This window comes from Tympanuchus pallidicinctus, unplaced genomic scaffold, assembly GCF_026119805.1.
Source record: "Tympanuchus pallidicinctus isolate F22 unplaced genomic scaffold, pur_lepc_1.0 scaffold3, whole genome shotgun sequence".
NCBI lineage: Eukaryota > Metazoa > Chordata > Aves > Galliformes > Phasianidae > Tympanuchus > Tympanuchus pallidicinctus.
In genome coordinates this window covers 71,641,371-71,656,446 of record NW_026294747.1, presented here as the reverse complement: position 1 = coordinate 71,656,446, position 15,076 = coordinate 71,641,371, and the positions used below count along the sequence as shown (strand labels likewise).

General features: G+C 48.6%; 1 protein-coding gene across 1 annotated transcript; it reads right to left on the bottom strand.

Moving 5' to 3' along the window:
* Positions 1–3,943: 3,943 nt before the first annotated feature.
* On the bottom strand, positions 3,944–6,833 carry FZD8 (frizzled class receptor 8). Its single transcript, XM_052692916.1, has one exon. The coding sequence runs from the start codon at positions 6,592–6,594 to the stop codon at positions 4,576–4,578; it is 2,019 nt and encodes a 672-aa protein (XP_052548876.1). The 5' UTR covers positions 6,595–6,833; the 3' UTR covers positions 3,944–4,575.
* Positions 6,834–15,076: the final 8,243 nt, after the last annotated feature.

Sequence of the window (15,076 nt, the reverse complement as noted above, 5' to 3'; positions counted from 1 at the left end):
GCTGAACCAGTGAAATTCATATACCTGATTACAGTAATGACGGCCATTTGTAAGCGGCTAAATAAATAGAGCATTGCTAATCCGGTTTTCTTAAAGACTGCCTGCACAACCACGTTCAGGGATTCTGCCCTGTCTGATATTTCTCCCACAGACCATCATCCGTACAGCACTTTCCATACTCTCCTAAGGATCACCCTGTTTTTTCCATGGTGACATTTGCTGCCCAGCCTCTTGAAGTGTGGGAAGAGGCGTGCAGTCTTTTCAGTACCGTTCAGTTTTGGTATAAAGGGGGAAAAAGAGGGAACATGGCCAGGATGGGAAACAGAGGGAGGCTGTTCCTCATCTGCAGCCTGCTAGGCCAGGGATGGGTAATTCCACAATGCAAGAAGTGCGTACCTGGAGAAACAGAGTGTGCCTTCAGCATGGCTCTGGGCACAAGGGCAGGAGCAAGACATGCTACTTTCGTGTTGTAACCAGTACTTTGGAAACTGGTTGCAATTCTATAAGCTGCTTTGCCTGTGCCACACTGAGCTTCCCTACAGCATGGTCTCAGCTGTAGGTGAGCTTTCACTCCAAGAGTATGTTACTTTTGTGGTTTTTTTCTTGTTTTCTGACTGTTCATTGTCACTGTTTTTCCCAGTGTTATGTAGCCAGTGTACCTCACGTCAAATTTTATGCCCACATTTCTTATCCACACCTGTGAGACCTATTAAGACTGATTCATCACCTTGGAGAAACTCACTAATGGGTGAGCACCACAATATTTTGATTTTTAGATACTGCATTGGAGAAAAAGGAAAAAAAAAAAAAGACCCTTTGCGTACCAGTCTCAGCCTTCATAGGCATTTCATTGCAGGAACTATAAAATATACTCCAGAATACTTGGCCACAATCACATTATTTCAATTTATAAGAATTTCCCTGTCCAAAGTCTTTTCCCTTTTGTGACAATTGCTTATCAAAGCTTCATAAAAGTTCTCCCAGAACCACTGAAGTTTTGGAGCAGGTTGCAGACCATTTCCATTAGCTCCAGGGAAGGTGTCCCTCCCGAGTGCTCTGCAGCACACCTGGGCAGCTCTGCCTCTTTAAAAAGCCAGCAGGCAGCTGGGTTAGCTCCTTTGGAGGCCACGGGATTATTCAGTCATTACAGCAGGAGGAGGCTAATCCATAGGATTTCCTTTTGGAGCAGGAACATGTAAAGGAGGGAAGGGTCCTGGAAAGAAAAGGAACGTTCAAAAGGTATGCTGCTTAATAAGGAAGAAAAAAAATCCCAACCCATGCTTCTCTGCTAGCTTAGTCACTCTCCTGAATGAAGCAGTTAAACCTTTCTGTGAGCTGTGGGAGGTTCTCGGTTGCCCCCTACCCAGCCCTCCAGTCGCTGCTGTTCAGGTTGTGCTACGGAGCCACACCACTGATGATCGGGAGGCTCTCGTGGGCTGCTGTGGATGTTGCTTCTGCCCACAGGTGAGCCAGTACCACGGGTGCCTGGAACCCTTCTGCTCTGTGAGAAGTGTTTGGCTCACTGTCTGCTGGGACTATTGTTAGCAGTTCTGTGGCAGTTCAAGGGAGAAGGCAGGTTTACCATCAGACCTCATAAATTAGTGTGCAACTCAATGCATGCATTGGTGTAGCTGTGGATTTATGTATCTTGTATACCAGGATGCCTTCTCCCCCTCCCCCCTCCCTCCTTTCTTATACATGAGATCTATGCTGATTCACAAAAATTTCTTCTCCAGCACTGTTTCCCTGTGTCTGGGCTTCCAGCAAGTTAAATTCTATCTCATCTTTGTTTAACCTTTGTGTTATTGCTCAGTCAGTGCTTTTGCACTCATTAGTGCCCCGGTAGGCATCTTGGTAACCTAACTAGTTCTGAGACTGCTTCCCTGGCTGTGTTCACCTGCAGCACCTCTTTGCTGATTCCAGAGTAGCTACACAACTGAGCTACACAACTACTTCCTATCAGTTTCTGAGAAATGTTTTAATCTCAGCACCAGCAGCACATCCCAGCAGTCTGCAAGAGACTTATCTAACAAACTCCCACCAAATAGTTTCAGCTTCCCTTCCTTGCTACATGCATGGGATTCCCCAGCAGAAAGAAAACCTATACTGTAACCCCACTGATAATGGTAGGACTGCCTTGCTTTAAATGCTGTAACAACTGTTAAAAGAAGGTTCCAGCAGCACAATATAGCTCACCTAAAGGAAAATACTAAGGTAAAACTGGCCTGTTTAAGCAACACAGGTCAGTATTCTGATTGACTAGTATATACACAGGCAGCAAGCACAAATCTCAGTGGAACATACTTTACAATCAAGAATTGAAAATTTTTCTCTCCCAAGAGTCAAAGATGGACATTTTCACTTCTTTTCATGATTTGGGTAACTCTGTAGAAGTGGAAGTCTCTATTGAGCCATGGGAACTTTGAAAGGGACACCAAATAATCAAGTCAGTGCTCAATGGAACAAGGTTTTTCCCACAAATAATGATTGATATCTGTGTCATTAGCAGGGTAGCTGCCCATCTCTTACCATGATTGACAGGTTAATAAGGGACCTGGGGCTATCTTTTCATTGCTAACGCACAACCTAACCAATTGCTTTTAAATTATTGCTAATTCGACAGAATATAAGCAGAAGGCATAAAAATACCTGGAACAGAAAAACGTTTAATGTGGTTTTTTACTCTTTGCATTCTCAGTGATCCTATTTTAGAAACGAAATTAGGATTTAGATTCTTTTTTTTTTTTCTTTTTTTTTCTTTTTAAAGACACTCTGTTTTTTTAAAGAAAATCTTGCAGTTGTTCTTTGGTTCAATTAGGAGCAAAAGAGAAGGGAGTTTTGTAATGCAATTGTCCTGTAAAGGAAAATGTTTTAAATTGGGGAGATTATGTGAGCAGACCACCTGTAGGGCATTCATAGCTCTTTTCTATAATGCTCCAAGCCATGCCTTGCTGCCTGCAGTCTGGCTAACAATGCAGGGAAAAGCTGTTTAAAAGGCTGTTCTCCCTTTTCCCTCTGGTGTTCACTAACTGTTACAAGTCTTCCTCTTAAAATAAAGTAAAAAAAAAAAAAAAAAAAAAAAAAAAAGTCCCATGTCCCTTTAATTGAAGAACTTTAAGGCTCCATGGTGGCCAATTGGTCTGCAACAAGAGGAACCAGGCAGCAGGGAAAGAAACTTCAGACTATACATCACGTTTGGTGAAGAGAAAAGATCAAAGTTTTCCCAAACTCAAAAGAAACCAAGTTCCCTACAGATTAACCCTATTCATTTAGCTCCTCTTAAAGGAATGATGTTCTGAGCCACTGGGCAGACAGGTAAAAAGTTCAACAATTGCCAAAGCATTCTTCTGTTAATTCAACAGCCTTCTGCTCAAATAAATTAGCTTAGTCCTGACAGAAGAACAATGCCTTTTCTCTTGAAAAAGGACCATATTTGATATACAAAAGTTAAGTATGAAAGGTTAAGATGTTAGTTTAATCTGTTAAGGACGGAGATCTAAGAAATTTCAAGTCACTGTTCTCGCGTAGTATGCGATGGATGAATTTAAAACATGAACCTTGTACACATGAGCGTGCATCCCTGCAAAGGCAGGTGCTTACAAAAGCACAGATATGAGGTGCGTGTCCACATTCTTGAAATAACACCCATTCTGTAAGGCTACTTAAGCCACGTAAGGACTTCAAAACAGATTTGGTTTGAAGACACTCATTGAAAACCAGGGAGCTGTGGTGAGGTACTCCTGGTTCTGGCAAACACTTTTTAGAATCACTTGTTTTTTCTTATGCTGGGATATTCCACTCCCTTAACGTAGCTGGCCATCTATAACTCAGAAGGACTAGAGGAGCTCCCTCCTTCAGCCCTCTTGACCCAGCCAGTGAGAACCACCCACAGACACAGCTGCTGCAATAACCAGAGCAGGAGTAGAGGAAAAGCTTGAAGAAATCATTTATCAAAAGTCATTTTATTGACAAAATAGAATACTCATATTTGCTCTTACAGGGGTAGCCTCTAAACTTTTTTACAAAAAATTTACAGACTGTATAGCTTTGGATATATACATATTTTACACATCTGTACAAGGTAACAAATAATTATATAAATACATCCTTTAGTGTAGGAAACCCGTATTTAGCTGGGGTGTATAATTAAGACATGTTTTGATTCAGTCTGTGTTATAAGGCATTTGCCTGGTCATCGATATCCCAAAAACCTGTAGTTCCAGCAAACTCCCTCTTTGGGATGGGGGAGGAATTCTCTCCCTCCCACGAGCTGCTGATAGTCCAGAGTAAATCAGGAGCTGCTCTGCCTTGCCCTCTGCAAGACACGGGTGAGCCCCTGCCCTCCTCTGCCAGCAAAATAATATGCTGGCTCCTTGAAGTACATGCTCCCTGCATATGAATGGAAGGGAAGGAGGAGGGGGCTGGAGCCTGGGGCCTCTGCCAGCTGCATTGTTCTATACAAGCTGTGGCTAATAAGGACCATTAGTGGTTCATTAATGGCACCAAACAGTGAGGGGGCATTTCAGGCAGGCCAGTGTCCCTCACTCCCTAACCTATGGCCTCTTTTCCCGCTCCTCACACTTGAGACAGAGGCATCTGCTTGGGGTAGGAGACGGAGCTGGCAGTGCCAGACCTCCACGTCAGGCCGGTGCTGACATCGCTGTACAGGGAGCCGCCTCCACCGGCCCCAAGTCCTCCAGCAGCAGCGATGGCAGCCTGCCCGCCTGCTCCAGCTCCAGCAACCCCAGCCACAGCAGCACCTTTGCTGGCCCAGCAGCAGCGGGTGCACAGGGCTCTCCAGGACTCGAGGGTCTTGCCGGACCAGACCCAGACGCCGGAGGTGATGCCAACCACCAGGCACATGAAGTACTTGAGCATGAAGACGGCGTAGTCGGGTCGGCGGGCCTGGTCGGGCTGCTGGTCGCGCAGGCAAGGGCAGTTGTGCGTGGCCTCCCAGCGGGGTCGGTTGTGCTGCTCGTAAAAGAGGCAGGCGACCACGCTGGCGGCCGGCACAGTGTAAAGCACGGTGAAGAGGCCCAGGCGTATCATCAGCTTCTCCAGCTTGTGAGTCTTGGTGGGGCCGCCCTGCTGCTTGATGACACTGCGGATGCGAAAGAGCGAGACGAAGCCGGCGAGCAGAAACATGGAGCCGATGGCCAGGTAGATGAGCAGCGGCGCCAGCACGAAGCCCCGCAGGTTCTCCAGGCTCTGGTTGCCCACGTAGCAGATGCCGGCCACCGGGTCGCCGTCCACGGAGCTGAGCGCCAGTACGGCGATGGACTTGACACTGGGGAGCAGCCAGGCGGCCAGGTGGAAGTACTGCGCGTAGCCGGCGATGGCCTCGTTACCCCACTTCATGCCGGCGGCCAGGAACCAGGTGAGGGAGAGGATGACCCACCAGATGGAGCTGGCCATGCCGAAGAAGTAGACGAGTAGGAAGACCACGGTGCACAGCGCCGGCCCCGTGCTTTCGTAGCGCACGTGCTCGGCCACCGCCAGCTCGGGCTGCAGCTCGGCCGCGCCGCCCGCCGCCCCGCGCCCCCCCGCCGCCGCCGCCCCCGCCGCAGCGCCGCCGCCCGCCCCCGCCGCGCCGGGCCCCGCGCCGCCCGCCCCCGCGCCGCCGCTGCACGCCACCTTCTCGTGGCCGGCCACCAGGCGCACCAGGTAGCCCAGCGAGACGAAGAGGTAGCAGGCGGCCAGGAAGATGATGGGCCGCTCGGGGTACTTGAAGCGCTCCATATCGATGAGGAAGGTGGAGACGGTGGCGAAGGTGGAGAGAAAGCAGAGCACGGACCACAGGCCGATCCAGAAGGCGGTGAAGGCGCGCTCGTCGGGGCTGAAGTAGGGGTTGTGGCACGGCAGCGCGCAGTTGGCGATCTGCCCCGTCTTCACGCGGTTGTACAGCGGGTGCCGCTCGCTGGACACCGACACCATGGGCGCGCGGCACTGGCAGCCCGGCTCGCAGGGCGGCGGCGGGCGCGGGGCCTCGGCGGGGGGCGCGGCGGCGGCGGGGGGGGGCGCCCTGGCGGGGCCGCCGGGCCGGGCGCCGCGGAGGGGAGGCTTGGCGGGCGGCGGCGCGGCCGTGGTGAGGTCGGTGCGGTTGTAGTCCATGCAGAGTGTGTCAGGGCTGCCCTGCTCCGGCAGCCGGTCGCAGCGCATTCTGTCCGGCCAGGCGAAGCCGTACTGGCGCATGAGCGGCGCGCAGCCCGCCTTGGCCCGCTCGCAGACGCTGCGGCAGGGCGGCAGCGGCTTCTTGTAGTCCTCCAGGCAGATGGGGGTGTACATGCTGCAGAGGAAGAAGCGCAGGTCGCTGGAGCACTGGATCTCCACCAGCGGCCAGAACTGGTGCACCTCCAGCCCGGCCTCGTCCTGCGTGTCGTGGTTGAACTGGTTGGGCATGTAGGTGTAGTTATAGCCGATGCCCTTGCAGAGCGGCACGGTGATCTCCTGGCACGACAGCTCCTTAGCCGACGACGACGACGAAGAGGACGACGACGAGGCGGCAGCGGCTGAGGCGGCGGCACAGCCGGCGCGCTGCAGCAGGGCCAGGGCGGCGAGCAGCGGGGTGACGGCCAACAGGTAGCTCCACTCCATGCTGGGCGCCGGCGGCGGCGGGCCCGGCCGCCTCCCCTCCTCCCGTCCCGCTCCGCGGCCCCGGCAGGTGAGGGGGCGGCCCCGCGGGCGCTGTGCCCGGCGGAGGAGGGGGGGGGAGAGGGTTTGCTCCGCTCAGGAGAGGCCGCTCAGCCGGCCTCGCATGTCTCCGGGCTGCGGGAGAGCTGTTGCGGCCGCGAAGAGAAGTTTCGCTCCCAGCCCCCGAGCGGCGCGCTCAATATGGCCGAGGCGGCCCCGGGACGAGGCGCTGCGCCCCGCGGCGCCGCGCTCCCGCCGCCCCGAGCAGCGGCGGAGCCGGTGCAGCGGCCGCCGGAGCGGACCGTCCCGCCGCCCGCACGAATGCTGCGCTTCGCAGACGGCCGCCAGCCGGGCCGGGCCGCCGCTCACTCCGCTCTGGTTCCAGCCGCGGGCGCACCAGTCGCGATCACGCCACCTGAGCCGCGGGGTTGAGCGCGGCAGCGCCTCCGCGCAACTTCTCGCTCCTCAGCCCCGGCAGCGCCAGTCCGGCCGCCGCGCTCTCATGAATATTTATAGCAAACGCCGCCGGGCCCCGCCCCCGCCGCCCTGGCCGCCAATCGCTCCAGTCTGGGCGGTGAGAGCGGAATCGACCCCCGGCCCGCCTTAAGGTGGAGCGGCCGGTGGGTCCCGGTGCGTTGTGCCCTGTACGGCCTTTCCGCTGCGGGAGCGTTGTGCTTTTTGCGGGCCGTCTCCCTGAGTGGCAAAGCGTGGTTCTGCTCCATGAGCTGCTTCTGCGCGCCGCGCGCTTTGCTCCGCGGGAGATCTCGGTGGAGCCGGGGTTCGGCAGCGCGGGGCTCTGAGGGGATGGCCGTAGTCTGACCTCCGCGCTCCGCACGTGCCCCCGGCCGGGCTCAGCGCGCACGAGTTCTCTGCGCGCGGCTCTGCTGAAGGGCAGCGTTGCCACTGTGGGGGTAAGAGGGAGAAGTACGCGGCGGTAACACGGGGGTGTCTGAAATGCGGAGTTTCAAACATAAGTGCACTGCCGCGCCTTCGCTGACATGCCACCGAGCCGTTGTGCTGTGGACTCGCTCCCGCAGCAGCGCCACACGCGCACACCGTCGCGTCCCGGCAGGTGAACGGCCGCCGGCTGCCCGCCCTGCGGCTGCCGCAGCGCTCCCGCACGGCTCGTGCGGCACCGGGGGCAGCAGCTCCCGGCCGCTGGGGCTCAGGCGGGTGAGCGCCGTGCGGGGCCGATAGCGGCCCCCCTCCTGCTGCGCCCGGGCTGAGGGGCCGGCCCCGAGGGAGATAGCCGTCTCGTCTACTTCCCTCCCCGCCCCCCCCCCATCCTTTTCCGCGCCGTGGCATTGCTGCCCTCCGGACCACCTTAAGGGCCGGTGCGCGGCGGGGCCGTCCCGGGGGGTTGCCGTCCGCCCAGGCCGGGGCGTTTGTTTGTTAATTGCGGCGCTGTTGCGCTTCGCGCTCGCGTGGAGCTCCCGCTGCGGCCGTAATGACTGTGAGCGCGGGAACGCGCCGCGTTGGGGCCGGAGGTGCGGGGCGGGAGGGATAGCGGTGCCCGAAGTTTGCTGCCTCTGCCGGCGGGATCCTCCGCCGCCCCTTTCACCTCCCTATGTAAATGGACGCGCAGATCTCCCGGCGAGGAGGAAATGGGCAATAACGAAGCGATAAACGCGTTCACTGTGTAATCATTGCGGCAATTTGCAGAACTGTTCTCTTCGCCCCCAGCCCACCTGAGGGGAGCGACGGCGCTCGGACGTGACACGGAACTGCTGAGGACGTGGCAGCGCGCTCCTGTGTTTGGCAGTTCCAGGCTGTGAAATCAATCGTATACATTTATTTCTCCCAGAGCAGCGCGCGGTTCCCTGAGCGCTCAGTTAAAACGGCCGGTTCCCTGCTGTAAGGTGTTGGGAGACCGAACAGCGTCCAGCGAGTGGAAAACCTGTCCTGTGCTGTGCTTGGGACACGGAGAGCGGCGGGCAGGACGGCGCTGTGAGCCGTGCTTCAATTCAAGAGCTCTGCAGAACGGAACCAGCCTGGTCAGCAGAGCCGGGCGAGCCCGTAAATTACCTCTGTCAGGCTCCTATTGCCTCTTACAAAGTACCTTTTTATGCTGAACTTAAGCTCTGCACTAGAGACAGCAGATGTGAGGTGATGCTTTCCAAAAGCAACACAGATGCTGTGCAGTTTCCATCGTAATATTTCAGCAAGGAAGCTCAGGAGACACGCCGAATGCTGCAGTTTAGAATTACACTGTAACTCTCCCAGAAATAAGAGAATACCAAGTTTCTCAATCACTCACTTGGCTTCAGTTTTGCTGTCGTTCATATATGCTCTTGTTTTCTTGCAGTGGGAGAAGAGATGTGGCACGAAGATGCTGAGTCTTGAAGCTGTTCAGTAACAAAGCTGGAACTATGAAACTTCGTAGCAGTTTAGTAATGATGACATACCCAAATTTCCTTGCAAAACCGTAATAATTTCTCAAAATTGTCTTTCAGATATATAAAACAACGCAGCCGGGGGGAAGGCGCTCTGCTTTATGTGACTGAAAAGCAGCCTGGATAGCTTACAGCTGTGGAATCACAGCCGTTGTGTGCTCCTCCAGTACTGAGGCTTCACTGAAGTCACTGGAAGCACTGAGATGAAGGAACCAGGGGTCAAGTCTTAAAAATGGGTTGTGTGTTTTTCCAGAAAATACAGCAGCTGCTTTTTCTGAAAAACTGTGCTTTGCCATAGCCATACAGATTGCTTTAGAATACTTTATAGTGGTTTCCAAACAAATGTCCAGTCATCAGACCATGCTGAAATAGAAAACAGGCAGATGAAGGCAAAAACGTTACGGATGCTGCAACTCTTTGGAAACCTGTAGATTTGGCAACAAGTAGTTAATGTTTGGGCAAGTCTTTGTTGCCACAAATGTTCGTGCTGCTTTAGTTCAAACATTTCAGTTATTGTTTGTCATTGGCTTCTCTAAGCCTAATTTTTGTCTACTTCTAAGGCTTTGCTCATTTGATTGTATGGATCAGATCGATCCAGGGAATGGCAACTTCAGAGCTTTTGGTTTGAAAGGTTGTTAAATTGGCTCTTCATTTTTATTTATTTATTTATTTTTCTTGAAGGTAAAATACCATATAAAATGTTTATATGGCACTTTGCTTGTTAAAAAATACAGATCATTAGTTCATGATGAAAAAATTGCTTTTTAATTTCTACCTGATGTTCCCCAGTAAGTTGTGGTGAGTCACTTGTCTGTGTAGGATAGGTCAGTGAATGGTGCTTTTATAAAAAAAAAAAATGTTTGAAAGGGACATTTTACTCAATGGAAATTGTACAAATAAATAATCTTGTTAGAATGAAGCCTTGACTGAAGGTAGACCTGCTCATGCAGGGAATTGGTACTGGGTGATCTCTAAGGTCCCTCCCAACCCCAGCTATTATGTGATTCTAGGATTCTGAGGCAAATTTCATGGGTTAAATCAAGAAAGGACTGTCTAAGCTGATCTCCTTCCTGTCACAGGCCACAAAGCTTCATCCAGAGATTATTTCTGCAAACAGTGATTACCTACAGGACATGGTATTTTGTATGGGCTGCATGTTGAACAACACCATGAAATGAGAAAGTGGAACTTTGTGAGGGCAGAGTAAAGAGCAAGTAGAGGAAAGAATATCTTTGCAGATAGGTGCAGTACTGTAAGATGGAGTTGTGGCATCATGCTATGTTCAGTTTTTCCCTAAGAAGTACCACCTCTTTTTCCAGTTCAGACTTATTTCCCACGTGCTATGTGTGGTTCCAAACTGAGCAGTGTGATGAGCAGTCCGAGTATGGAAAGGAATGCACTGATATGTACTTCTGAAAGCCAGCAAAGCAGAAATTATGAGTAAATACCCAGCTCTGTAAACTTGCAAAACAAACAAACAAACAAAAAAACAGGGACTGAAGAGTACAAGTATGCACATATATCCTATGTTTTTATAGGTATTTTTCTTTTCACATAGGAATTAAATAGCATTGACACACCTTCTGAGACACCCTATTTTTTATTGTGATTCTCGAGAACTCTTTGTAGACAAGAAGAAGAATGTTTTGTTTATAACTTTTCAGGGTTGTCAAATCTGATTGCAAATGGGCCCACTACATGATGGTCATACAGGAGAGAGACTTCAGGGTAAAAGAAAATACACTGTGCACGATCTGCTGTGTTTGCTACTTCTAAGGTGCAGTGAGGAGGCGAAAGGGAAGGAAGAGAAACTGCTGGAAGATTGCTTTGCTGTCCCTTTACCACAAAGGAGGATGACAAAGTGATTGATCAGTGCTGTGTTCTGAGGATTGCTCCAGCAGTGCAGCAGTGAAGCTGCAGGTTGTGGCTGGAGGATTTTCTGCAGAACAGAAGTGTAGACCTTGATTAGACTCCTTTCTGAGGCTGCTTTGGATGTGTTGGCTTAGCAAGAAACAGCATGAACAGCAGAATCAGCATAGGAAGTTAGTGGCAGCAGTGATTTAGCATGAGGACAACATATCGTCAAGGTGTATCAAAAGGTTTTCCTTCGTTCCCTCACACCGTGCAGTCAGGGATTGGGCTGCAATGTCCACGCAATCGTATTATGCCTCATTTCCCTTTGGTGAACCAACGGAGGAGGGAGGAATGCAAGAAAGATGGTTTGTGAGGATTATGAATGAAAATAAATGCTCTCAGGGCAATTCTTTTTTGTTTATTTTGTTTTCATAGTATTAGTTTTCAGTTTTGCCTGTTATTTACCAAGCTTTACTTACTTTCCACCTGTGCTACAGGTTGTTATACCTTGTGGTGTGATGTGACTTTTAAAGATACTCTTTTAGTTTTCCTGCATTAAAGTCGTTGGTTTTTTTTTTATTTTATTTTATTTTTACCTTATATGGAGAATAATAAAAATATCGTGCAGTTCAGTGTCTACACTTGAGGAATGTATGGATGTAATGAGTAGTGGTGTCTTTCTCTGACTGCCCAGATAACCAACCACTTACTTTCAAGCAACTGCTAGATCGTTGGTGTGCAAGTGTACTCCTGAATTGATGTAAGGTTTTATGGATCCAGGCTGGCAAGAATGTTGGTCTCTGGTGCTAATATGAGAATATACACATGCAGCGTTCACTCTTAAAAGTCAAAGCTTGTCCCAGTGTAGGTACTGAAGACCTCCAGCATGCCAGTGACATTTGCGGTTATATGATTCTCTCCTTATGCTTCGTCAAAATGTTGTTAATGCTTACATATGCTCAAATGACACGTGCAACATCATTACTCCCAGCATGGGCTGTGAAGCCCTTTTGATGAATCTTCATTTTTGGGAACGTCAGTTTTACCACTTTGGGCATAAACCCCTGCAAATTTTCTCATAAATGTTCACTACCATCTGGCTTACCTGACTGAGCTGTACCCATCTGAGGTGAATGGCTTTCAAATAAGACTTACCATCTTATGATGGTGTGGCATGCGTGTATCTGGTTTTCAATGTCAGAATGTTCTGGAGGAATGAAGGGGACCCCTAATTTTTTAACTTGACTTCTGTTAACTTTAAGGTATCTGTGTTTGGGCTACATGGTAACAGATGGTGATAGGATAGTTACTCTTATTTCCCAGTATTGAATTTATAGGTTATATGGAAGAATCAGAATGGAGAAGCTGGGGAGCTCTTTCTCATATGCTATGAATCAATTTTGGAATGTCTCAGTTGCTACATTGTGAGGAAGTGTGTGACTCCTGCCAAGAAATTAGCCCAGCCTGTTTACTATTCTGTACTAGCTGATCCAGCCTGGTAGAAGTAGACTTGAAAATCAAGCTTTGAGCTAAGGATGCCCCATCTGCCAGCAGGTTAGTCTGGGCGATTTGAGTTGCTGCAGAGACAAGGTTAGGCAGTGCAGTCCAGTTTGACTCACCCGTTTTTGCACTGTATAATTATATGGGGACATTAGCTTAGGTGTCTGCCCTCCCTCATTCTGTAAATTAAATGAAAAATTAACAGGGAGATGCGCTTACGAGGAAGAAGTGGACTGAACAAAAGACTCTTGGTATTGAAATGCATGGATACAAAATCCAGATGTAATGAAAAGCAAAACTTTATTTAACTGATTTGAAGAGGAACTTGTTTTGTGAAATCCTAGAACAATATAAAGCTGTTCAGAAATTCTGACGCTACCTTTTGCACCTTGTAAGTGTATAATAGCAGAACTTCAAGGAATAACGTTGCTCATACATATTTGAAATGGAGCTTTTTAAATTTCAGTATTTCCAATCCAGCCTCTGTTGGAGGATGCACAGCAGTCAATTTTAAAATGCTGAGTGATAAAAATCACACGTAGAAATTCTTATAGAAATTACTCATTGCCCTCGAGTTAAAATGGAAATAACAAACATATCTTTCATCACTCATTTTGAATATTTATTCTTTGTGTTTCACTGATTCTAAACAAAAATTTTTATCTCTTGGGTTAGATCGTGAATAATCCTTCACTGTACTAATTTTGCTGGGACAGTACATATGTGGCTGGTGATTCCAAATATGAATAAAGACAGCAGGCTTGGGCTTGTGTTAATTTTGATGAATAAATTGGCCTCAAGAATGACAAGTTGTGTTAGCACTTTTCACTTTATAACATTACACAGCCAAAGATGTTAACTCTGCAGCGAATTAGCAATAAGCAGTGCTTGGAACTTCTTGTGTGGAACACTCAGGTGCTGTCTCATTAGAAATTCACTCTTAAAAACCTTTCTCTGTTTTTATTTTAGTGAAAGAACAGTGTGATTGAAAAACCAAGTGCTGAGAGGAATTTCACTGTAATGGCAAAATGTCCTTCCTTTCATTTTACCCGTTGAGTTTTTAATATGGATATTTCTTTGCCATTTCCTTTGAGTTGTCCTGGTTCTTAGTTGGTGCAAATGATGGCAATAATAGCCCTGTGTGTGTGTGTGGTGTGGGAAAGGAAAATAGTACTGTATCGGTAGGAGGTTTTTTTTGCAGTTGTCTTTTGTGGGCTCACAACTGTGTTACAAAAGACGCAGTCTTGATTGATTTCTTTTATTTCTTTCACATGTTCATTTGTTGTGCATTTGTAGCAGGGTCAAACAGTGGGAGAGTTGTGTCACTGGAAACAACCACAACATAGGAGATGGATAACAGATATTTAAGCCTAACATTCAAGTATAAACTTTGTCCCTCGTGGTGTTAGTTGGGTGCTTCTCTGTCTGGTTGGGATGCTTTCTGGATGAGATGTCAGTTGTTCCAGCGGATGTTGGGATCCCAGGAAAAGGTGTGATTACATCCAGAATGCAATAATTCACTCTTAATTGAACTCAAGGCCTTTTCAAATTAATTACTTCTGGAAAGCACTGAACTGGGGACCTTTGAAAGGGACTAGTTAGTGGAATGCCTTATTTTCTTGCTACTTTGCCAATTCTGGTATATTTTTTGTATCACAAATTTCTTATCTAGTAAGCACGTTTTTGGAAGCTTTCTTTATTCTTTGCTGACCTGATCTGTTGGGCTGGTTAGTATTTCATGACTTTGGACTCATACACTAAGTTATCTCAGCAAAGAGGGTGCCCAGAGAAGCTGTGGATGCCCCATCCCTGAAGGCATTCAAGCTCAGGTTGGGTGGGGACCTGGGCAGTCTGATCTGGCTGACTTAGTGAGGGACAACCCTGTCCACAGCTGGGGAGTTGAAATTAGATGATCTTTAAGGTCCTTTCCAGGGTAAATCACTGTATGAGCCTATGAATCTATGATTCTATGACTCGCACCCTAAGTTATCTCATCTGTATCTCATCTCATCTCATCTGGGAGCCTTACTGTTTTTATTTGGTTTTAGCTACTTGGCATTTGAACAGTCCCACTAACCTGTTATGGAATAGTTGAAAAATTTACTTCTGCTTAAAATGTTTCTGATTCTTGTATTGACAAATCCAAATGTCAGGCTGGAATCTGCAGGTTATTGAATAAGACCTTCTTTGACTTATAAAACTGCTGCATGAACTTCTGATAAAAAATAAAAAGCTTTTTAAATGTTTGTCTTTATTTTCCATGAAAAATATGACATGCTGCTACAAAATTCAGAGGACTGGAAGACTTTGTCTGAGAACCAAAACTTCTCAATTTGAGAAACATTACTGTAGTTCTCCTTTAACATTATAATCTGGTAGCCTGCTGGTCTTTTTCTGTAAGGTTGAGGGTGCCTACCATCTCTAACACTGCACCATGATCTTTTTCTTTGAAGGGAGTGTAGGAAGTGGGGAAACCCTTGAAATGACCTGTTATTAGAGCTGACCTTTAAATGGTGAGTCCAGTTGATAGAGAAGATTTGTTACACAGAGCATGTAGGCCACAGATTAATACGGTTTTCAATCCAAATAATTTGGTTTGTAAGTAAGTATGGCTTTTTGGAAAAATATATTTGCAGAAGCACATACTTCAGGAATGCAAAAAAAAAAAAAAAAAAAAAAAAAAAAAAATCCAACTGAAA

Excerpts from the sequence above, each read along its gene's own strand:
- FZD8 (XM_052692916.1), bottom strand. The coding sequence starts at position 6,594 with ATGGAGTGGAGCTACCTGTTGGCCGTCACCCCGCTGCTCGCCGCCCTG.